Genomic DNA, 18,363 nt, shown 5'->3' with positions numbered 1-18,363 from the left:
CTTAGCCGTTGGGCCAGCTCCTCTCCCCAAAGTCCTTTCAAGCATGGGGACACAGCACACAGCAAAGCCCCTTGTCCTCTGCTTAGTCAAATCAGCAAACTGCAGGCCAGCCCCAGAACACACAGCAAGGGCAGTCCTTCTCTTCAGCTGTTCTTCCTTGGCAGAGGTTCCTCTTGATCACGTAGTAGTTTCAATCCTTTTTCAGGCTAGAGTTCAGTCTTGAGTGCATAGGTTTCAGCTCTCACATTTATACCCCAAATGCGTTTGAAGTCTTTGTGTTCAGGGGGCTCTGAGCCCGGTTCAAACCAGACCTGTGTCTCTTCCTGCCATTGCACACTTGCTTTGATAGTGAGGGTCTGGACCCCAGATGCTCCGCAGCAACACAGCCCTCTTCACATCCAGGGGGCTCCTCCTCCCCCCCACCCACCCACCCACCCCCCTCCACACCAAATGCAGGCCAGCCTGTTGCGGTCTCACCGACGCCTCCCTGGTGTCAGGACACTCCCCCGACCTGGTCACATTGTTGAAAGGTAGGGCCGAATTCGACCAAGAACCCTTTAGTATTTGCCCGGCGTTAGCCGCCTCTCATACCATTCGAGATTACCAAACAAAGAGGCAGGCGCTGGAGACAGAAGGCAGGAAACAGGCGTTTATTCCGACGGAGCAGAACACGTCAAATCAGACAACAGGGTATCTTCTCGAGGTGCTCTAAACGCATCCTTGGGGCCTGGCCTCTTATACACAGGTTTATTGCTTTATTACATGAAACACATTCTTGTCAATACTTGATGTACGGAAAGACATCCTCGGAATCCCTGCTTCACCCTCGTTCCCACACATATTTACAGTAGAGTTCCCACCTCGACCTCAGCATGTGGTGGTTGTCGCGCAGCTGGGCATTCTGCTGGGAACGGGAAAGGGGGCGATCGGTCGGATCTGGAGGTGTGAGGGTATTGATTAACCACCGCTCCTTTGATGTGAGGTGGGGCCCTACTGTAGGGGGCAATAAACTGCATCTGCCGGGCTAGGTGATGGCCTGGGATCGGGCTGGACAATCGGGCAGAGAGGAAGAGGTTATCAAAGAAGGGCCTGTTCTTTGAATAAGATGAAAGAGCGAGGGGGTTCAGCACGGGATGTGGCTCGGAGACAGGGTCGTGCTAGAGGTGCGCTTATGGTCCAAGCAGGAGAAACCGGGGGCTGCCGGGGCGCGGGGGAATGCTTGCGAGGCTGGGGTGTGAGGGGGAGAGGCGCGCAGGCTATTGGCAGTGGGCAGAGAGGTCGTGACACAAAAATGGCTGCCACCTACTTTCGCGATGGGGCCTAAAGGGACAAGATGGCGTGGCTACTGTTTTCATGATTGTTGCTCTACTTTCAACAGTGGCTGTGGTGGACATAAATGAACGCCGCTTATGTATACCGATTTTAGTCATTTTCCACAACATCCAAACCCAGACAGTCAATACACAACCAGACCGAGGCACACAGGATGGTTGAAGACCAGAAACCAGCCACTTATAAAAGCGCACAAAAAGATGTGTTATTGAATTCTGAGTTCAGGCACACTAAACTCCATCTCTCCATCTTATGGCTATGGGAAGATATGCTGGAAATATGTGACACGGCATTCCCCATTCTGTCCTCTGGGCAAGATGGCCTTGCAACAGTGAAAAACTAATTTGGCAGTATTTCACTGTCAGGACATGGTACATACCTCTACATGTCCTACCTTTCACATACACTGCACCCTGCCCAGGGGGGGTACCTTGGGCCTACTATAGGGGTGTCTGCTGTGCATAAAAAGGGATGGGTACGGCCTGGCCAGTGGGTGCACTTGCCAGGACAACAAGACAGTTAACTGTGCGCAGGCACTGCAGTGGCAGGCCTGAGATCTTTTTAGGGCTACGTGTGTGGGTGGCACAATTAGTACTGCAGGTCTACTGGTAGCATTTACATTACCAGCCCTTACACACATAGTGCACTTTACTAGAGACTTTACTAGTAAGACAAACCTACCAATTATGGACAACCAATTACCATAACCCTTTATACAGGGAGCACTTGCAATTTGACACTGATCAGCAGTGGGTGGCAAAGTGCCCTAAGCATCTAAGCCAGCAAAACGAAATCCATCACAGCATCAAAACTAGAGTTAGAGGCAAAAAGTCAGGGGTAACCACGCCAAGAAATGCCAGGTCTAACAGATCTCATCATTGCCTCTCGAGACAGCACTCACTGCCCAAAGCCTTTCCACATTGCGCAGGGAGCCTTAAGCGGAGGGTGGGGGTTCAGTTGAGGTTTTTCACTCAAGACAGCACTCCCTGCCCAAAATTAGAGCCATTCCACATGCCGCAGGGAGCCTTTTGGGGGGGGGGGGGGGGGGGTGGGGCATATTTCAGTTGAAGTTTTTCCCCTACACTGCATTATTCTGCAACCCATACCCTTGATTCCTCTGGTTCTGAGGAAGATTTGCCACAACTGGGACCTGGTCATTCTTATTGCTCACAATGATCATGGAGGGTGTGCTATACAGACCTTTGACACCTGTTTGCAGCCCCTCGTCATCTTCCACTCGGAGTAAGCTTAAAGGCCATCCAGTAATTTTAAAGTCTATTGTTGGATGATGTGAATGGGTACAACACGAATTTCCAGTAATCCTCCTTGTCAATTAAGTAGAAGGAAATTGTGAATTTATTTGGTATTTTGTGCCTCTGTGACAAGAGCTGTCCATTTGTGAGGGGAAAGTAATGGGTTAGGGGAAGAGTAGGGGGCTGTTCTAATCGGACGCCACTGATGGTTGGGACAGAGTTATCACTATGTTTTTCTACAAAAAGCTTAATATAAAGTTTTAAAAAAAGCAACAAAATTGGAAGGAAATGTTAAAACAGTACTGAGTAAGCTTAACTTTTATGAAAATAAATGATTCCCATATCCGACTCCTCTTTCAAAATAATAAAGAAATTCACAGATGTGTACTGTTCGGCTCTTAGCTGGCACAATATGCAGAAACCTGACAGAAGGGTGGCACTAAAACCTAGGCATGTAAATATTAGGTAAGGGTGTGTAAGTATTCGTGTGGAAATGTTCTTCCTATGTTTCTATATTGTCCCACTTCTTGTGGTACTCATTTTGTCTCTAATGCAGCATTAAGCAATGCTAACATTTCTTGCACTCTGGTTTTTTTTTTCTTTCCGTAGTGGGTACACATACACACGTTCTGATTTTGGCACTGAGTTGGATATGGATCTTGAAGATGATCAAGAAGAAATTGATGACAATTACGATGATGAGAGAAACATTGAGGAAGACCGGTTAGTGAAACTACACCACATTTCCTCTTGTAAATGATGTGGCATCCTGCAATAAAGTCAGGGTTGTTTAGGTACGCAAAGAGGCAAAACCATTTGAGGTAGATCCATTATAGAAGATTTCTGTTGTCTGGCCGTGAACATGTAACTTGGGTGGTGTCGTGGAATCTATCTACACTTGTACAAGGGCTAAATTCCTCATCAGAGAAAAAGGGTTGCTACTTGCCTAGTGATTCCCTATAATTTTGAATACCAGAGCTATTGTACTCCCGTTTCCTGGGTTGGCTAATAAAGCTACCATTAACTTGTCCGTATTCTACATTTTGCATTTAGTATTCTTACAAAGGTTGCACCTCTCTTCCCTGCTATTACTTCTCATCTGATGGTTGTATCAAGATGCACGTAGATTCATCTGCAGTTTCAATTGGCATATTACTTAACTTGAAATTGCCCATCGAGATTTGCCAGTATCGACTTGCCTTCTGCTGTGAAAATTGTGGCTTATAAAACCCCTATGACCTAGCACTCTGCGTCAGATAGAGACTTTTAGCCACAGATTCTTCACCTTTTCAATATGTTGGAGGCATGTCGGCTGCTGAATTCATATCTGTGCATAGATCGCCGCCTAGTGTTGGGTCCGGAAGATTGCACTTTGTTGTCTTGGAAGAGTCTTCGAAGTATCACGAGATAGGTGACTCCTCCCCTGGACTATTGTGCGCATGGGCATCTTCTCCATCCTCAGATTGTTTTTTTCCACCATTGGGTTCGGATGCTAACTCCAAAACTCCAACTTTGGATTCGAAAAAAAAACTTTTCTAAAGGCCTTAGACTTCGACGGTATTGTTATCGTTCAGTACCTCCCTACTCAATCCAGCCTTCCATCTCCTCTCGGTCGTCGGCTTGGGCCTTTTCGACGTCACGTGAGCCGACCGTCGATGGAAAGAAGCCCGTTTTAAAAGGTGCCCACAATGCCACTCCAAGTTCCCACATACTGACAAACACTCAGTATGCAACAAGTGCCTTTCCCCAGACCATAGGGAAGAAACCTGCCCGGCCTGCGCCCAGTTTCGGTCGAAGAAAACCATACGGATCCGACGGGCTGCTAGGCAAGAGATGCAGCTACAGGTAACGGAACCGGACAAGATCTTCGATGATGACCAAGAACTACCGGAAGCTCCAGATTCGGACCTAGCGATCGTCACCGTCGAGGAATACTCGGACTCCGATGACGAGATCCCGCCGGGGCAAATCGTGAGTACACTGCCCCCGACACCAATTAGCCCGTTACCAAAGGCTCCGGTCGAGGCATCGCCAAAAGGCCTTAGCCAAGATCATAAAGTTTCGCCAGCCCCGCCATCTGGCTCGGCTCCGAAATCGAAACCGAAACCTTCAGAGACCCCAGGGCCCAGTACCATCGTACCGAAGAAGGTTCCAGAGCCAAAAAAGGTCGTCGAACCAAAGAAGGCCGTACAGCCAAAAAGTTTCGAGCCAAAAAAGACTGTCTGCCACAAGAAGGCCGCTCAGCCAAAAACTGTCGACCCCAAAAAGGTAGTCGAACCAAACAAGGGCACGCAGCCAAAGGGCGCCGAACCATAGGTCGCCGACCCGAACAAGCCTGCTGGTCCAAAATCCGTTGACCCGGCAAAAGGCGCCGGCAAACAGGGTGCCGTACCGAAGCCCGTAGCACAGCAGGAAAAACCTGTCGAGCCAACACCAGTCGATCCGAAAAAGAACGTCGACTCTGGAAAGGACACTCATCCAAAAAAGCCCATGGAGCACAAAAAAACAGGTCGAACCGAAAGTTCCGGTCGACCCTGAATCACTCATCGACCCCGAAAAAGGGACCGAGCCGAAGAAAACCAATAAAACACAAAAAGTCGTAGAAAAACCAGGTGTTACCGACCCAAACAAGTCTAACACTCATCCCAGGACTGTAGAGGAAGAACTCTTCCACCCAGATCCATCAGACGACCAAGCAAAAATATACATTAATCCAGAGACTAGTAAAGTCCTGCACAGAAAGAGGCCTTTGGACTCTGGCTCTCATTCCCCAATTCCATTAAAGAAAAAGGACTTTGGGACTTCTCCCTTTAGACCCTTCATCCCTTTTCAGCCTATCATGCCTCCTACACCCTTTAATCCTTACATTACTTACTCTCCTTCTCACCACGGGGACAATGAGGGTAACATGGGGGGTGAGCCACAGCCTCAATATGATTTCCCACAAGATCCTCAACCACAAGAGGAACCATGGGAGGAGCCAACAGACCCTTACGACACCCACCCCATCCCTGATGTACCCTCTTATCCTACTAAGCCGTCACCTACAGATGACACTATAGTGTTCAATCAACTCATAGACAGGGCAGCACAATTCCACAATGTAGACATGCATAATGATCCTGCTGAGGAAGACTTCTTATTTGACACCTTCCCATGTTAAAGGGAGTTCTAAAACATGCACCTGACATATTTAAGGATACAGCCAGGGCACGGGTAATCAATCCCAGAATAGAAAAGAAGTATAGGGCAGCTCGTACAGACCCTACTTACATCAGAGGACAGTTACCACTAGACTCACTGGTAGTGGCCAATGCACGTAAAAGGGCCAACTCCCAAACAGGGGAAGCACCTCCCCCTGATAGAGTCAAATACTGGGGGCATCAGGCAAAAGGTTAGCAGCACAAGCCTCCAACTCATGGAGGATTGCTAATACACAAGCCCTACTGGCTCGTTATGACAGGGCGCATTATGATCAGCTGGAAAGCCTAATGCAACACCTACCTGAGCCTTTTAAAGCACAAGCTAATGACCTCATACAGGAGGGAAAATTTATAACAAACGCCTCCATCAAATGCGCACTTGACGCAGCAGACACCGCAGCTAGGTCAATCAACACTAGCATCTTACTACGCAGACATGCATGGCTGTGTATTTCCGGTTTTAAGAATGAGGTGCAGTCCACCATTCTTAACCAACCTGTCAATCAGGATTTTCTATTTGGCCCTGCTGTGGACACCATTTTGGATAAAATGAAAAAAGACACAGAAACTGCAAAATCAATGGGGGCATTGCAATTTCAGCAACACAGGGGCTCCTTTCGACGCTCCTCATACAGGGCAACTACACGAGGAAATACCTCGCAAACATCTGCCTCATACAAAAGTAACACACACGGTTCCTTCAACAAAAACACAAACAGAGGAGGTTATAGGGGCAACAATAATAAGGGAAGAGGACGTGGAGGCAATAACACCAGAGCCTCCACTGCCACAAAACAGTGACTTCATTACGCTGCCTCCAGACCACCTAACACCGGTCGGAGGCAGGCTCCAACAGTTCCTACCTGTCTGGCACGCAATTACCACGGACAGGTGGGTGAGAGAAATTATCCAGTTTGGTTATTGCCTAGAACTGACTTCTCCACCACCAAACATACCACCCAGACATCGTCCTATGTCCACGGAACACATCACACTGCTCCAACAAGAGGTGAAATGCATGCTGGAAAAGGGGACTATAGAGCAAGTCCCTTTCCACCAGCAAGAGACAGGAGTATACTCTCTATACTTCCTTATTCCCAAGAAGGACAGTTCCATCAGACCAATATTGGACCTCAGACCCCATAATCAATATATACTATCGGAGCACTTTCATATGATCACATTACAGCAAGTGCTCCCCTTGCTACAAAAAGGAGATTTCCTAGCAACACTGGACCTCAAAGATGCGTATTTTCACATACCCATCCATCCAGCCCACAGAAAATATCTCAGGTTCACAATAGGTCAACCCTACCAATTCAAGGTTTTGCCTTTCGGGGTTACCACGGCTCCAAGAGAGTTTACAAAATGCTTAGCGACAGAGGCAGCACATCTCAGAAGGCAACACATCCATGTGTACCCTTATCTGGACGATTGGCTAATACAAGCAAAATCCTACCAACAGTGTGCAGCACACACATCTCAAACACTTCAGTTGCTACACAGCCTAGGGTTTTCAATCAACTACCCAAAATCGCATCTGCAACCATCCCACGCACAGCAATACCTGGGAGCCACTATAAACACCTTAGTGGCAAAGGCATATCCAAACTCAGCAAGGATAGCCAGCATGCAGATACTCATTTGCAAATTCCTGCCACAACACTCTGCCAGCTCGAGTCTTTATGCAGCTTGTGAGAAGTTGGCCTGATATGCAGTGCTCACTATTCTAGTGAACACTATGTATCAGTCCAAACAACCCTTATTGATGTTTGGTTGCAAGTCAACCTGATAGACCAGCTATCCTAGTAGCATGGACACGTGCAGTCTTTAGGCTAAACTCTAGAGGGCGTGTTAAGCCAGCTGTTTTACCATCACATATACCCCTTGAACACCAAGTGAAAGGACACCACACAAGTTGTTATGAAAATAAACGTATATTTATTTATAACAAGACTACCCTGGCTCTTTATGAGACAGGGAGCTAAGCACACAACAAAACTCTTAAAGAAATACTTAAAGTCGCACAATTTACACAAACCATATACTATACAAGTGGGTTGCGAATTACTAGCAGGTAAGTAACTATTCTCATAGGCTTTAGGATCGCTAGGACTGGACTACTGAACCTTTAGATTACAAGCAGGAGGCCTAGGGTCGTCGTGTGCAGAGTGGGAACTCTCACACGTAAGGCGGGAAAAAGTCTATGGAGGCTAGTAAAAGCAAAGTTAGTGTTTTCGGGCGAACCCGACTAGGTAGGTCAAAAACGAAAGTGGATCTAGACACTTAGAGAGTGGGCCTACGCTGGAGCACCGGAGTACTCGGTTTACCTAGCCCAAGGGCTGCGGCTGCATAGGGTTCAAGTGTCTTCGGGTTTCTTCGTTGATGAACCAGGAGCCTGAAGAAAGAAGTTGCTGGCAGGCGACCAGTGAAGAAGTTCGTGAGGATCCAAGCCTGGATCGGTGAAGAGGAAGACCTGAAAGCAGAGGGGACCAAGTTCTGAATCACTAGCCAGTGATTAAGTGGGCACCAGAGTGGCACCGGGCGAAGTCACCTCAACCAGGTGAGTGGGCGCTGCTGGGCTCTGCAGTCTCTCGGACCAGGAGGCGTTGTCGGCGACCAGGATGGAGGTGCGAGCTGTCCCACGAAGATATCTGCTGTCGACGTCGCTGGACCCAGGATTGGGGCAACCAGTCTTGGCAAAAGCAAGCCCACGCGGTGGACTTACAATGGCGTCTGGAGTGGACCAGGAGGGTCCAGGGTGCTCCTCTGTTGGAGGGGAGCAGGGGCCAGTCTGGAGCAACCAGACCAGCGGTGTTTGTCGTCGAAGTTCGTCGTCAGAGGGCCACTAGCCAACGGGCAAGTGACCTGGACAATGCGGTGAGCAGCAAAGAGCAGAAGGGCCCCACGCAGATCTCGTGGATGCAAGGGGGCTGAACTTCGGTGCTGGAGCTGCTCAGGGTCGGGGCTTCTCTTACCCCAAAGCACTCAGTCGAGGGTCACTCGGTGGTCGTGCTGGGCAAGCGTCGTGCAGTCTTGAAGATGGCCGGTCCCTCGAGGTCTCGTCACACCCACGGGTCTCAGCTGGGCTGAAGATGCAGGTAGAGGTCAGAGGTGCCAGGGAAGCCGGTTCTCGTCGAGCTGGGCAGTCTTGATCCGGAGGAGAGACTTACAGCAGACCGCGATGCTTGAATGGTGCCTGCTGCTGCAGGGTGACTACTCCTTAGTCACAAGGGAGAAATCTTGAGAAGAGTCTTGAGTTCCTTTCGTGGAAAGTCGGTTCAGGATTCAAAGATCTAATCTGGAAGGGGGCCTGCTCCTACCTTTATACTGCAAAAGGGGGCTGGCACGCAACTTACTCCTGCCCTATGGGTGGGACTAGGAGGGGGGTGGTTACACCCCTCTCCTTTGCCGGGCTTTTCCCCAGATCAGGGGCTGGAGTGCCCCTGGAACTGGTTCAAGCCGGCCTATGCATAGTGAGCACCGGGGTGCCACTTGCAGTCACCTTCCTCTAAAGCCCTGCCTACCTAGGATACACAAAATCCTGTCTGGGACGGTGCTGGCACTGCCCCTGGCAGGAAACCCTTTGTCCTTGCCTCCTGCGCTGGGAGAACTCCCAGCAGCAGGAGGGCAGACTTGTGTCTCGGTGGCAGCATCCATCTTGTGGAGCTGAGGCTATGTCTGACTTTAACCGGGGTTACAGGTTACCAACATGTCGTGTCCCTCTAGAAGGGTGGAATGCTAACCCCGTCGCCAGAATTGGCGAGGGGTTAGTATTCCAATTCGTATGACACCTTACTCGACATGTTTTGATAATGGTATACCAAAGTTAGCATATGACCGCGAGGCACTTAATGCACTTAAGAGTATATGGTATAGCGTTATCATGGAACAGCTATTAGGACTTGGTTCCGCAAGCTGCAAACGGGCTCAGCTCATGCCAGAGCACCATTTCACATTATTCCACGCACTCTGCCTTCAGGATTGTTAAGGCCTGCCATAGGAGTGACTGATAGGAATATGTGTCCATTTTAGGTTTAGATATAGGAATACTATATCTAAAGCAAAGGGTGATTACACCACCTTGCCCCAGCTGTCAAGCAGCCAGTTGTGTCTGATTTAGTTAGTCAACTCAGGGGTGGCATAATACATGCTGCAGCCCCTGGGAGACTTCTGGGTACACCTCTGCCCTGGTTACAGGGACACAAGAGAGGGCCCAGTGCCAATTCAGTACCTGGGTACAATTTGGAGTAGAGAGAACAGCTAGGCTGTGGGTCTGATTAGCAGGCCCACAGCCAGGGAAAGTCGTAAACCAGTGAAGCAAAAAGCAAAAATCTGGGTGATCATAGGATTGCAGACCCTACTCTCCTACACAGCTCATAGGCAAGATGGGCTCCTGCATATTCATTGTCCCCAATGCCAGACTTCAAATGCGCCCATTACAAGAATGCCTAGCACAGCAATGGAACCAGGCTCGAGGACAACTAAAAGACCTAGTGTTGGTAGACAGTCGCGCTCACAACTCTCTGCAGTGGTGGAACCCACAAAACCTTTCCAAGGGGCGACTGTTCCAAGAGCCGGTTCCACAGCTAGTACTAACAGCGGACGCATCACTGACAGGCGGGGGTGCCCATCTCCTTCAATACACAGTACAAGGGCTCTGGACAACCAAACAGAAAAAGCTGCATATCAACCTACTAGAATTGCTAGCAATATTCCTAGCCCTGAAAGCATTTCAGAAATACTTGTACAGCAAGACGTGGAAGGGTGCATTCTTAGTTGCCATTACCTCACTCAGAAGAGTGAGCGAATTACAAGCACTAACAATTCAAGAACCTTTCAAGCAGGTACATGCCAACAGGGTGGTTCTTAGAACCAACCCAAAATTCATGCCTAAGGTTGTATCCAATTTCCATATCAATCAATCAATCAATAGAACTGCCAGTATTCTTTCAAAATCCACAGTCAGTAGCTGAGAGCCCTACACACATTGGATGTAAAAAGAGCTCTACTTTATTACGTAGACAGAACTAAATCATTTAGAAAGACAAAACAACTATTCGTTGCTTTTGCACCACAACACAAAGGAAATCCTATTTCAAAGTCAGGAATAGCTAGATGGATAGTTAAATGCATTCAAATATGCTATCAAAAAGCACTTTAACCGTCCCCCCAAGAGCACACTCTACAAGGAAAATGGGGGCATCCATGGCTTTCCTAGAAAATATTGTTTCAATCGTGTTCTCTCGGCGCACATCTACTTCTCAAACAGATTTTCAAGTCCGGTCGTCGCCGTTGGCCGTTAAGCTGATCGGCGATTTTCAAACAGTGGTCCCCAAGAATATGTAGGATCAGGTTTTTAGATAAAATATAGTCCACAATGGGAGCTACATTGGCCACTGTCCAGCCGGACAGGGTATTTTATTTTCTTACAGTTGAAAAATAACGGAATACGAAAACAGGCACAGTCCTGTACCGTGTTGGGAACAAACAGGGAAGGGGAATTTTAGGCAAGAAGGAGCATTATTGGCCACTTGTAATTCAGTACAGGTTGTAAGTAATGCCAAACACGTGCTAGACACAGCATAAATCAAACATAATAGTTGGGCTGTGAAAACACTTCAAACAAGTCGACGTTTCGATCCCGTATGCTCAATAATGTGGGATCATCATCAGGACTAACAATAAATACATTTGCTTGCCTGGTATATACATTTTAACACACAACCGCCTGTTGGAGGGAAAATAGGGAGGAAGGTTGGGAAACAGAAAAAGGAAATAATTCTGCTGTATTAGACTCTGAATAATAGTAACACTGCACTTCATTCGGAACCGACTTATCGTGCTGTCTAATTACGTGCAAGTAGTGTATGTAAACTTGAATCACGCGAGCAGTGAAGAACGTGACATGTGCTTGGAAAAGACATATTACTCGACTTTTGTTCCACACCTATTTAGAATTATTAAAACTTTAAAACTAAAATGTAAAAATACAAAGGGCGTTTAGTATAGCTAACCATTTTCTTATATAGTAAGAATATAGTCATCACTCGTGAGCATTCACATACACTCGTGTAACGTGCACATTCGTGCTCATTCATTCAGTGCCTCTAAGGGTAGATGCTTACCCATGTGGGTCGGTGGGGTTCAGGGAATTGTTTGTTTAGGGATAGACACCTGAAATTACGTGTCTCCTGTCAAGTGGGAGAAAAGCAACCGATCAGTAGAGGGTTCCTTTATGCTTATTGTAAAAGTTTCGTGATGGCGGGTAAGGCTATTACCTGTTTAAAATTATAGGTTGTCACATTTGCTCCGCCACGGTTTCAATCGAAAAATGCTGCGGGTTACAAAGGAAGGTGTCAGAGGGTTTTGTTAAATTAATGGTCTCTCGAGGGTTAAGAGTGGTCACTCGAGCTTACCTTGAGGCGGGAATGGCCTACGAGGTCCAATGGTCGCTCACACGAGTCTGCAAGAAATTCCTGGTTTTAGATTAAGTTTGCGCTAATAAGGGACCACATAAGCTCGGATTGCTTGCACGCTCACCTTCGGAGTGTGAATCCTCCGTGATGTACGTTATCCCTGGGTGCTCTGCCCGATCGCAGTCACTGTAGACCCATGGTTAGAACGCCACATAAGCGTGGTAACAGGGAAAGAGAGGTAGGACTAGTGGTGTTGGACGCCATCTTGGAGTGGGGTCATAGTTATTTCCTAAGGGTAATGTGGCCATCTTTCAGAACCTTAAGGGTGGGTAGTGGGAAGGTGCGAAAGTATAGCGGCGCAGTGAGAAGGTGATTGTGAACACATTGTAAATTTAAATCAAGGCGTAAGCAAGACATTGTTCGAATTATACAAAACATTAACTTGCATAATCCCATACATGGAATGGATTGGTAGCCGGTGGAGCAGGCTCAGTCTCTCAATGTTGTTTGCACAGCTTATAGTTCATCAATATTTCATTTCAAATTATTCATTTCATTTCAAATTGTTCATTTCATAGTAATGTGGTCCAATCCTCAGCACGGTTTAGACCATTACGAATAGTGTTGAATTGAATCATAATCCTCAGCTCTTCTCTGTTGAGCATCTGTGGTAAGTTTCCACCTCTTGGTGGGGGCTTTACGACTTTCAGAATCGTCCATTTAATGTAATTTTCATTGTGACCTGCTGCATTGTAGTGGTCCACCAGTGGGGCATTGATTGTGCGGCACCTGATTCTGCTTCGATGTTGGCAGAGACCATTAATTTAACAAAACCCTCTCTGACACCTTCCTTTGTAACCCGCAGCATTTTTCGATTGAAACCGTGGCGGAGCAAATGTGACAACCTATAATTTTAAACAGGTAATAGCCTTACCCGCCATCACGAAACTTTTACAATAAGCATAAAGGAACCCTCTACTGATCGGTTGCTTTTCTCCCACTTGACAGGAGACACGTAATTTCAGGTGTCTATCCCTAAACAAACAATTCCCTGAACCCCACCGACCCACATGGGTAAGCATCTACCCTTAGAGGCACTGAATGAATGAGCACGAATGTGCACGTTACACGAGTGTATGTGAATGCTCACGAGTGATGACTATATTCTTACTATATAAGAAAATGGTTAGCTATACTAAACGCCCTTTGTATTTTTACATTTTAGTTTTAAAGTTTTAATAATTCTAAATAGGTGTGGAACAAAAGTCGAGTAATATGTCTTTTCCAAGCACATGTCACGTTCTTCACTGCTCGCGTGATTCAAGTTTACATACACTACTTGCACGTAATTAGACAGCACGATAAGTCGGTTCCGAATGAAGTGCAGTGTTACTATTATTCAGAGTCTAATACAGCGGAATTATTTCCTTTTTCTGTTTCCCAACCTTCCTCCCTATTTTCCCTCCAACAGGCGCTTGTGTGTTAAAATGTATATACCAGGCAAGCAAATGTATTTATTGTTAGTCCTGATGATGATCCCACATTATTGAGCATACGGGATCGAAACGACGACTTGTTCGAAGTGTTTTCACAGCCCAACTATTATGTTTGATTTATGCTGTGTCTAGCACGTGTTTGGCATTACTTACAACCTGTACTGAATTACAAGTGGCCAATAATGCTCCTTCTTGCCTAAAATTCCCCTTACCTGTTTGTTCCCAACACGGTACAGGACTGTGCCTGTTTTCGTATTCCGTTATTTTTCAATTGTAAGAAAATAAAATACCCTGTCCGGCTGGACAGTGGCCAATGTAGCTCCCATTGTGGACTATATTTTATCTAAAAACCTGATCCTACATATTCTTGGGGACCACTGTTGTTTGAAAATCATAGATACCCACGGTCCCTGGATAACCGAATGGGTTCCCTTGTTGTTTGAAACAGAGTTAAGCTGATCGGCGCCATCAACCAGCATATGGAAAGGACTCCATTAAAAAAAATGCAAGTGTGGGGCTAAATTCCCACACACAGATCGCCACGTTGTCTGCAACCTTTGTCTCTCTCCAGAACAAGAGTCGACACTGCCAGGCCTGTGACGCTTTCAGGTCCAAGAAGACTATACATGATCGCTGGGCTCGACGTCACGAAATGCCATCTACCGCGATTGAGCAACATATGATTTATTTTATTTATTTATTTTGAAAGTTTTATATAGCGCGAACAAGATCTTTACAGATATCAGAGCGCTTTACAGAGAAAGGCAGCAGCGTGTGAGTATATAACAATTGGGGTGGGGAAGATACATGTGGGAACATAGTCAGCCAGATACATCAGTAATGAAACAGATACAAATCATTAAAAGCGTAAACACTCAGGCAGGTCAATAATACGAGTCATACAACAAGCATAGAACATCAGTATAACTGAATGGTACAATGTCTGTAAAATCATCCCCAAGAGTATATAACAATGATTAAGACCGTTTGTCAGCCAACCAGTTCATATCTCGTAGGGGGCACTTGATTGGGTCCCTGTGTGAGTATTCCCTTTTCCTCTCAATTTACCGTTGTCTCACTTATTTCACTGTCTCACAAGGCTGAACAATCGCTATCAGATTGTCCCCATATCCCTTGGTCCTGAAGAGACCCTGCTCTGTAAAAGGGTGAAACGCCGTTGACTGTATTTGAAAGCGAACCAGTTTAACTGCTCTGAATATTGTACACAGAAGCTGGAATCATTACTAAGTTAATCTTTGGTCGCCTTTTAAAAAAATTGTGGAAGCCTAGCTGTACACGTTACATGTTTTTCACTGTTTGCTTTGCAGTTCCATTTCACTTGGGGACACAAAAGCACTATTGGTTTTTCTTGGTCTGTGTTTATATCAATTTGAATTTTACAAATCTGATAAAAAGAATTGATGTGAACATAAAGTCTGCAAGGCCCTCTTTCTTTGACATCACCTTAACCCGTTTTTGTTAGGTCTCGACTATTCTATCCCGCAGGGATAAATAGACTAGAGTAATGTAGTTGAAACAAATTATCTAACCAAGAGGATTCCAAGCTGGATTCCTCCCAATGCAAGTTGTTTACTGAAGCGTGACGCTTCGCCAGGCGCGCGCTTGGCCTCACCCCTCTTCCCCCCTCCCCCCCCCCCCACCAGGCTCTTGAAGCGCGGCGCTCCGCAGGTCATAAACAAGCTTTACTTCCAGCTTTAGGTTCCTGGCAGAGCTCCTTCCCTCCCACTCGCTCGCACAAAAACGACTCTGCTGCTTCAGGCTGCCAAAAAAATGCCAGTACTGCTTGCGCGTTACTTTCAGTTTTGCCGGGTGCCTTGAAAACACTTCCAATCCCCTCAACAACAAAAAAATGTCCTACTTGAAGCTTTCCCACGCCCCCCCCCCCCCCCACCTCCCCTCCACCACCGCACAGTGCAGAGAGCTTTTTTTCTTGCTCTCTCTATTTCATTCCAGCCTGATGTCTTTTTCTCTCGCCTGCTATCTTCTCTCCTATCCACCATGTCTGCTACTGCTGGTTATCTTTCTTCTCTCCCTTTTGTGTTTCACCTCCCTCAAAAACGACTCTGCTGCTTCAGTCTGCCAAAAAAATGCCAGTACTGCTTGTGCGTTACTTTCAGTTTTGCCAGCTGCCCTAATAACACTTCCAATCCCCTAAAAAAAAATCATTTCCTACTTGAAGCTTTCCCATGCCCCCCACCCAACGCCGCGCAGTGCCGAGAGCCATATTCCTGTCTTTTAAATTAAGACTCATCTATATTTGAATAAAGTAGTCGTCCAAGTAGTTTTACTAACTATGAGCGCGTTCCGTTGAGCCTACGCTGCACCCTTGTGCTCCCTTGATGCGCAAATGCGTGTATGACTTAGTATGTGCATTTGTTTCAGAAAGCAAATAGTTATCATACTTTTGATTAAGTTAATCACCCATAACCACAAAAATCATAAAATGTAACCAGTGAAAACCGACGCACCATTATCTTGTTATTTATGTGTAAATTGTACAGTCAATGTCCAATAAGGAGATTGCCTGGTCTCAAGATGGAGGGTCCTTGTCTTAATTCAGGCAGAACGTGTATTAAACCACTTATTTTATTGGTTGGGTCATCTCTCTCAAAACAAGCTAGAAAAGATTAGTTACATTAACCACGCCCTTTCAGCTATAGTTAAATCGCATCTCGAGCCTAGTACAGCAGTAGAGTGCGGCCTAGATGATCATCTCTTGCGGCACCCACACCACTACTTCTGACTGTACCATAAATATTTGATGCTATTGACAGTAATATCTTTTTGGAGTCCTTACATTTAATGAACCGCCTGTGACACCTGGACGCGAGTTTGTGGCTGTAACTCTTTGTGCCTTTCTGAATTATGGGATCCTCCCGTCATGTGCCTAGTCACCATAATTTTTTAATATGTACTTGTCTACAAGATCTGCAAACCAGGCAGTCTGCACTGCCAATATCACAATGCATTTTAGTTTTTGGCTCCAAGAGGCACTGGTTGTCCACTCCTGCCATCTGTAGATGTCCCAATTTAGATTATTTCTTGTGCTTTTCGTGGTTATTATGTTTAAGGGATCCTATTAATGCCTGGACTTGTTACTTGATTCTAGCAATTAGGGTGGGTCTGAACAGGCATACCAGTGTGCAGTTTGAGAACACATTGGGGCCGATCCACATTCACTCTGCATATTTCTTCCCTATAGTACACTACACACTATGTTTTCTGTTTTGCTATAAAATGCTGGTGTTGAAGATTTCTTTGGTACTGTATGTTTTCTATTTAAGTATTTTAATTGGCGCGACCCAATAAAATTGCATCCTCTCCGCTAGCAACGTCCGGTCGGATTATTCTTCATGAGGTGCATCGCCTGATATGTTAACTGCATAGTTATGGGATTCTCATTATATACCCTTTTGGCATTCCGCTAATCTCCGCATGGCACTATCTATGCCCTGCTTGTAAAGCTAACAACAGTACAAGTTCCCCAGAGGGCTGCGTATGCTCGCCTCTCCGCCCCTTTACTTCGATCAACACATGTCACGTTCACCTTTCTGCAGTGCAGCAGTGTGTTACTTTCGTACCAATGCCTTTTTTTTAATTTTAATTTTTTTAGAGGCTGGCAGCGAGCGATCAGGCAGCTGCCTGCGATCAGTAAGTGCCGGCTACTCTCCGCGCTATTGAGCCCTTTCTTTGATTTTTGATTTTATTTTATTTTTTGCACCTCTAAGCAGTGCGGGTTGACCATAGGCATTTCCGAGCGCTCTGGGCCAGCACCGGCCAAACTAGGCTATTTCACACCCTGTCCAACCACGGGGGGAGGTGGCATGGCTTGCGAAATCTCATCCTTCGGCTCCATGCGATGCCTTAATTAGTGAAGGGGCTTTTGTCCGAGCACCAGCACGTTACCCATTGCCCTCTTCCTTCTTCTTTTTTTTTTTTTTTTTTTTTTAAAGGGGCCCTTATGCATGACCTGACTGAACTACTCATTGTGCAGACGTCGCGGTCTGAGCGCAAATAAATCCCCTGGATCGTAAACAACTTACTCATTTAGCAACAACCTTTTAGTTTTGCTTTTCTTAGCAATGCGCCGCCTTTGTGATTTCAGCCATCCGGCCATTAGTGACTCTAGCGACCCCCGCTGCTGCAAGGTACACGGAGGTGCCCCCCCCCGACTCAGTCGGGAGGTTTTCAGGCCAGGGTGCTGTGCTGTGATTTATAATGCATGACCTGGCAAGAATGTTGTATTGCTTTGTCAAACTACGAGGCCAGTGTTCAGAACTTCATGACCTCGACTTGTGCTTCATCCCCGTGCAGTGCAAACCCTATTCCCTTTACAAATGGGAAATCTGAAGCTCCCTTCTTACTCGGCCACTGATTACACGCACCAACAATACGCCTTTTTTTTTTTTTTTTTAAACCTCCCATCGGGGATGCACACTGACCTCGCACTGAGGATCGTTGTGCATGCTGGTTTTGAAAACCTTTCCACAGTTAGCAACAGGCCACTTAAATGAGGAGCAACACTGATCTGTCTCGCCAGGAAATACAAACTTTAAACGAAAACATTTCAAAATGTTTTGCTGCACGCGCTCAGCGAATGTGTAACCTCATGGGAAACCACTTCTTTCAACTTGCGCAT

General features: G+C 46.5%; 1 protein-coding gene across 1 annotated transcript in view; it reads left to right on the top strand.

The window, feature by feature from the left end:
- Window positions 1-18,363, top strand: part of MAF1 (MAF1 negative regulator of RNA polymerase III) — a 230,839-nt gene that overhangs the window by 203,008 nt on the left and 9,468 nt on the right. Inside the window, exon 7 of the mRNA XM_078686530.1 lies at window positions 3,195-3,308. Coding sequence (XP_078542656.1) covers window positions 3,195-3,308 — 114 coding nt within the window. The remainder of the gene's footprint in view (window positions 1-3,194; window positions 3,309-18,363) is intronic.

The sequence above is a fragment of the Lissotriton helveticus genome, chromosome 4_1, assembly GCF_964261635.1.
Source record: "Lissotriton helveticus chromosome 4_1, aLisHel1.1, whole genome shotgun sequence".
In the NCBI taxonomy this organism is placed as follows: domain Eukaryota; kingdom Metazoa; phylum Chordata; class Amphibia; order Caudata; family Salamandridae; genus Lissotriton; species Lissotriton helveticus.
This window is presented reverse-complemented; position numbering and strand designations above follow the sequence as displayed.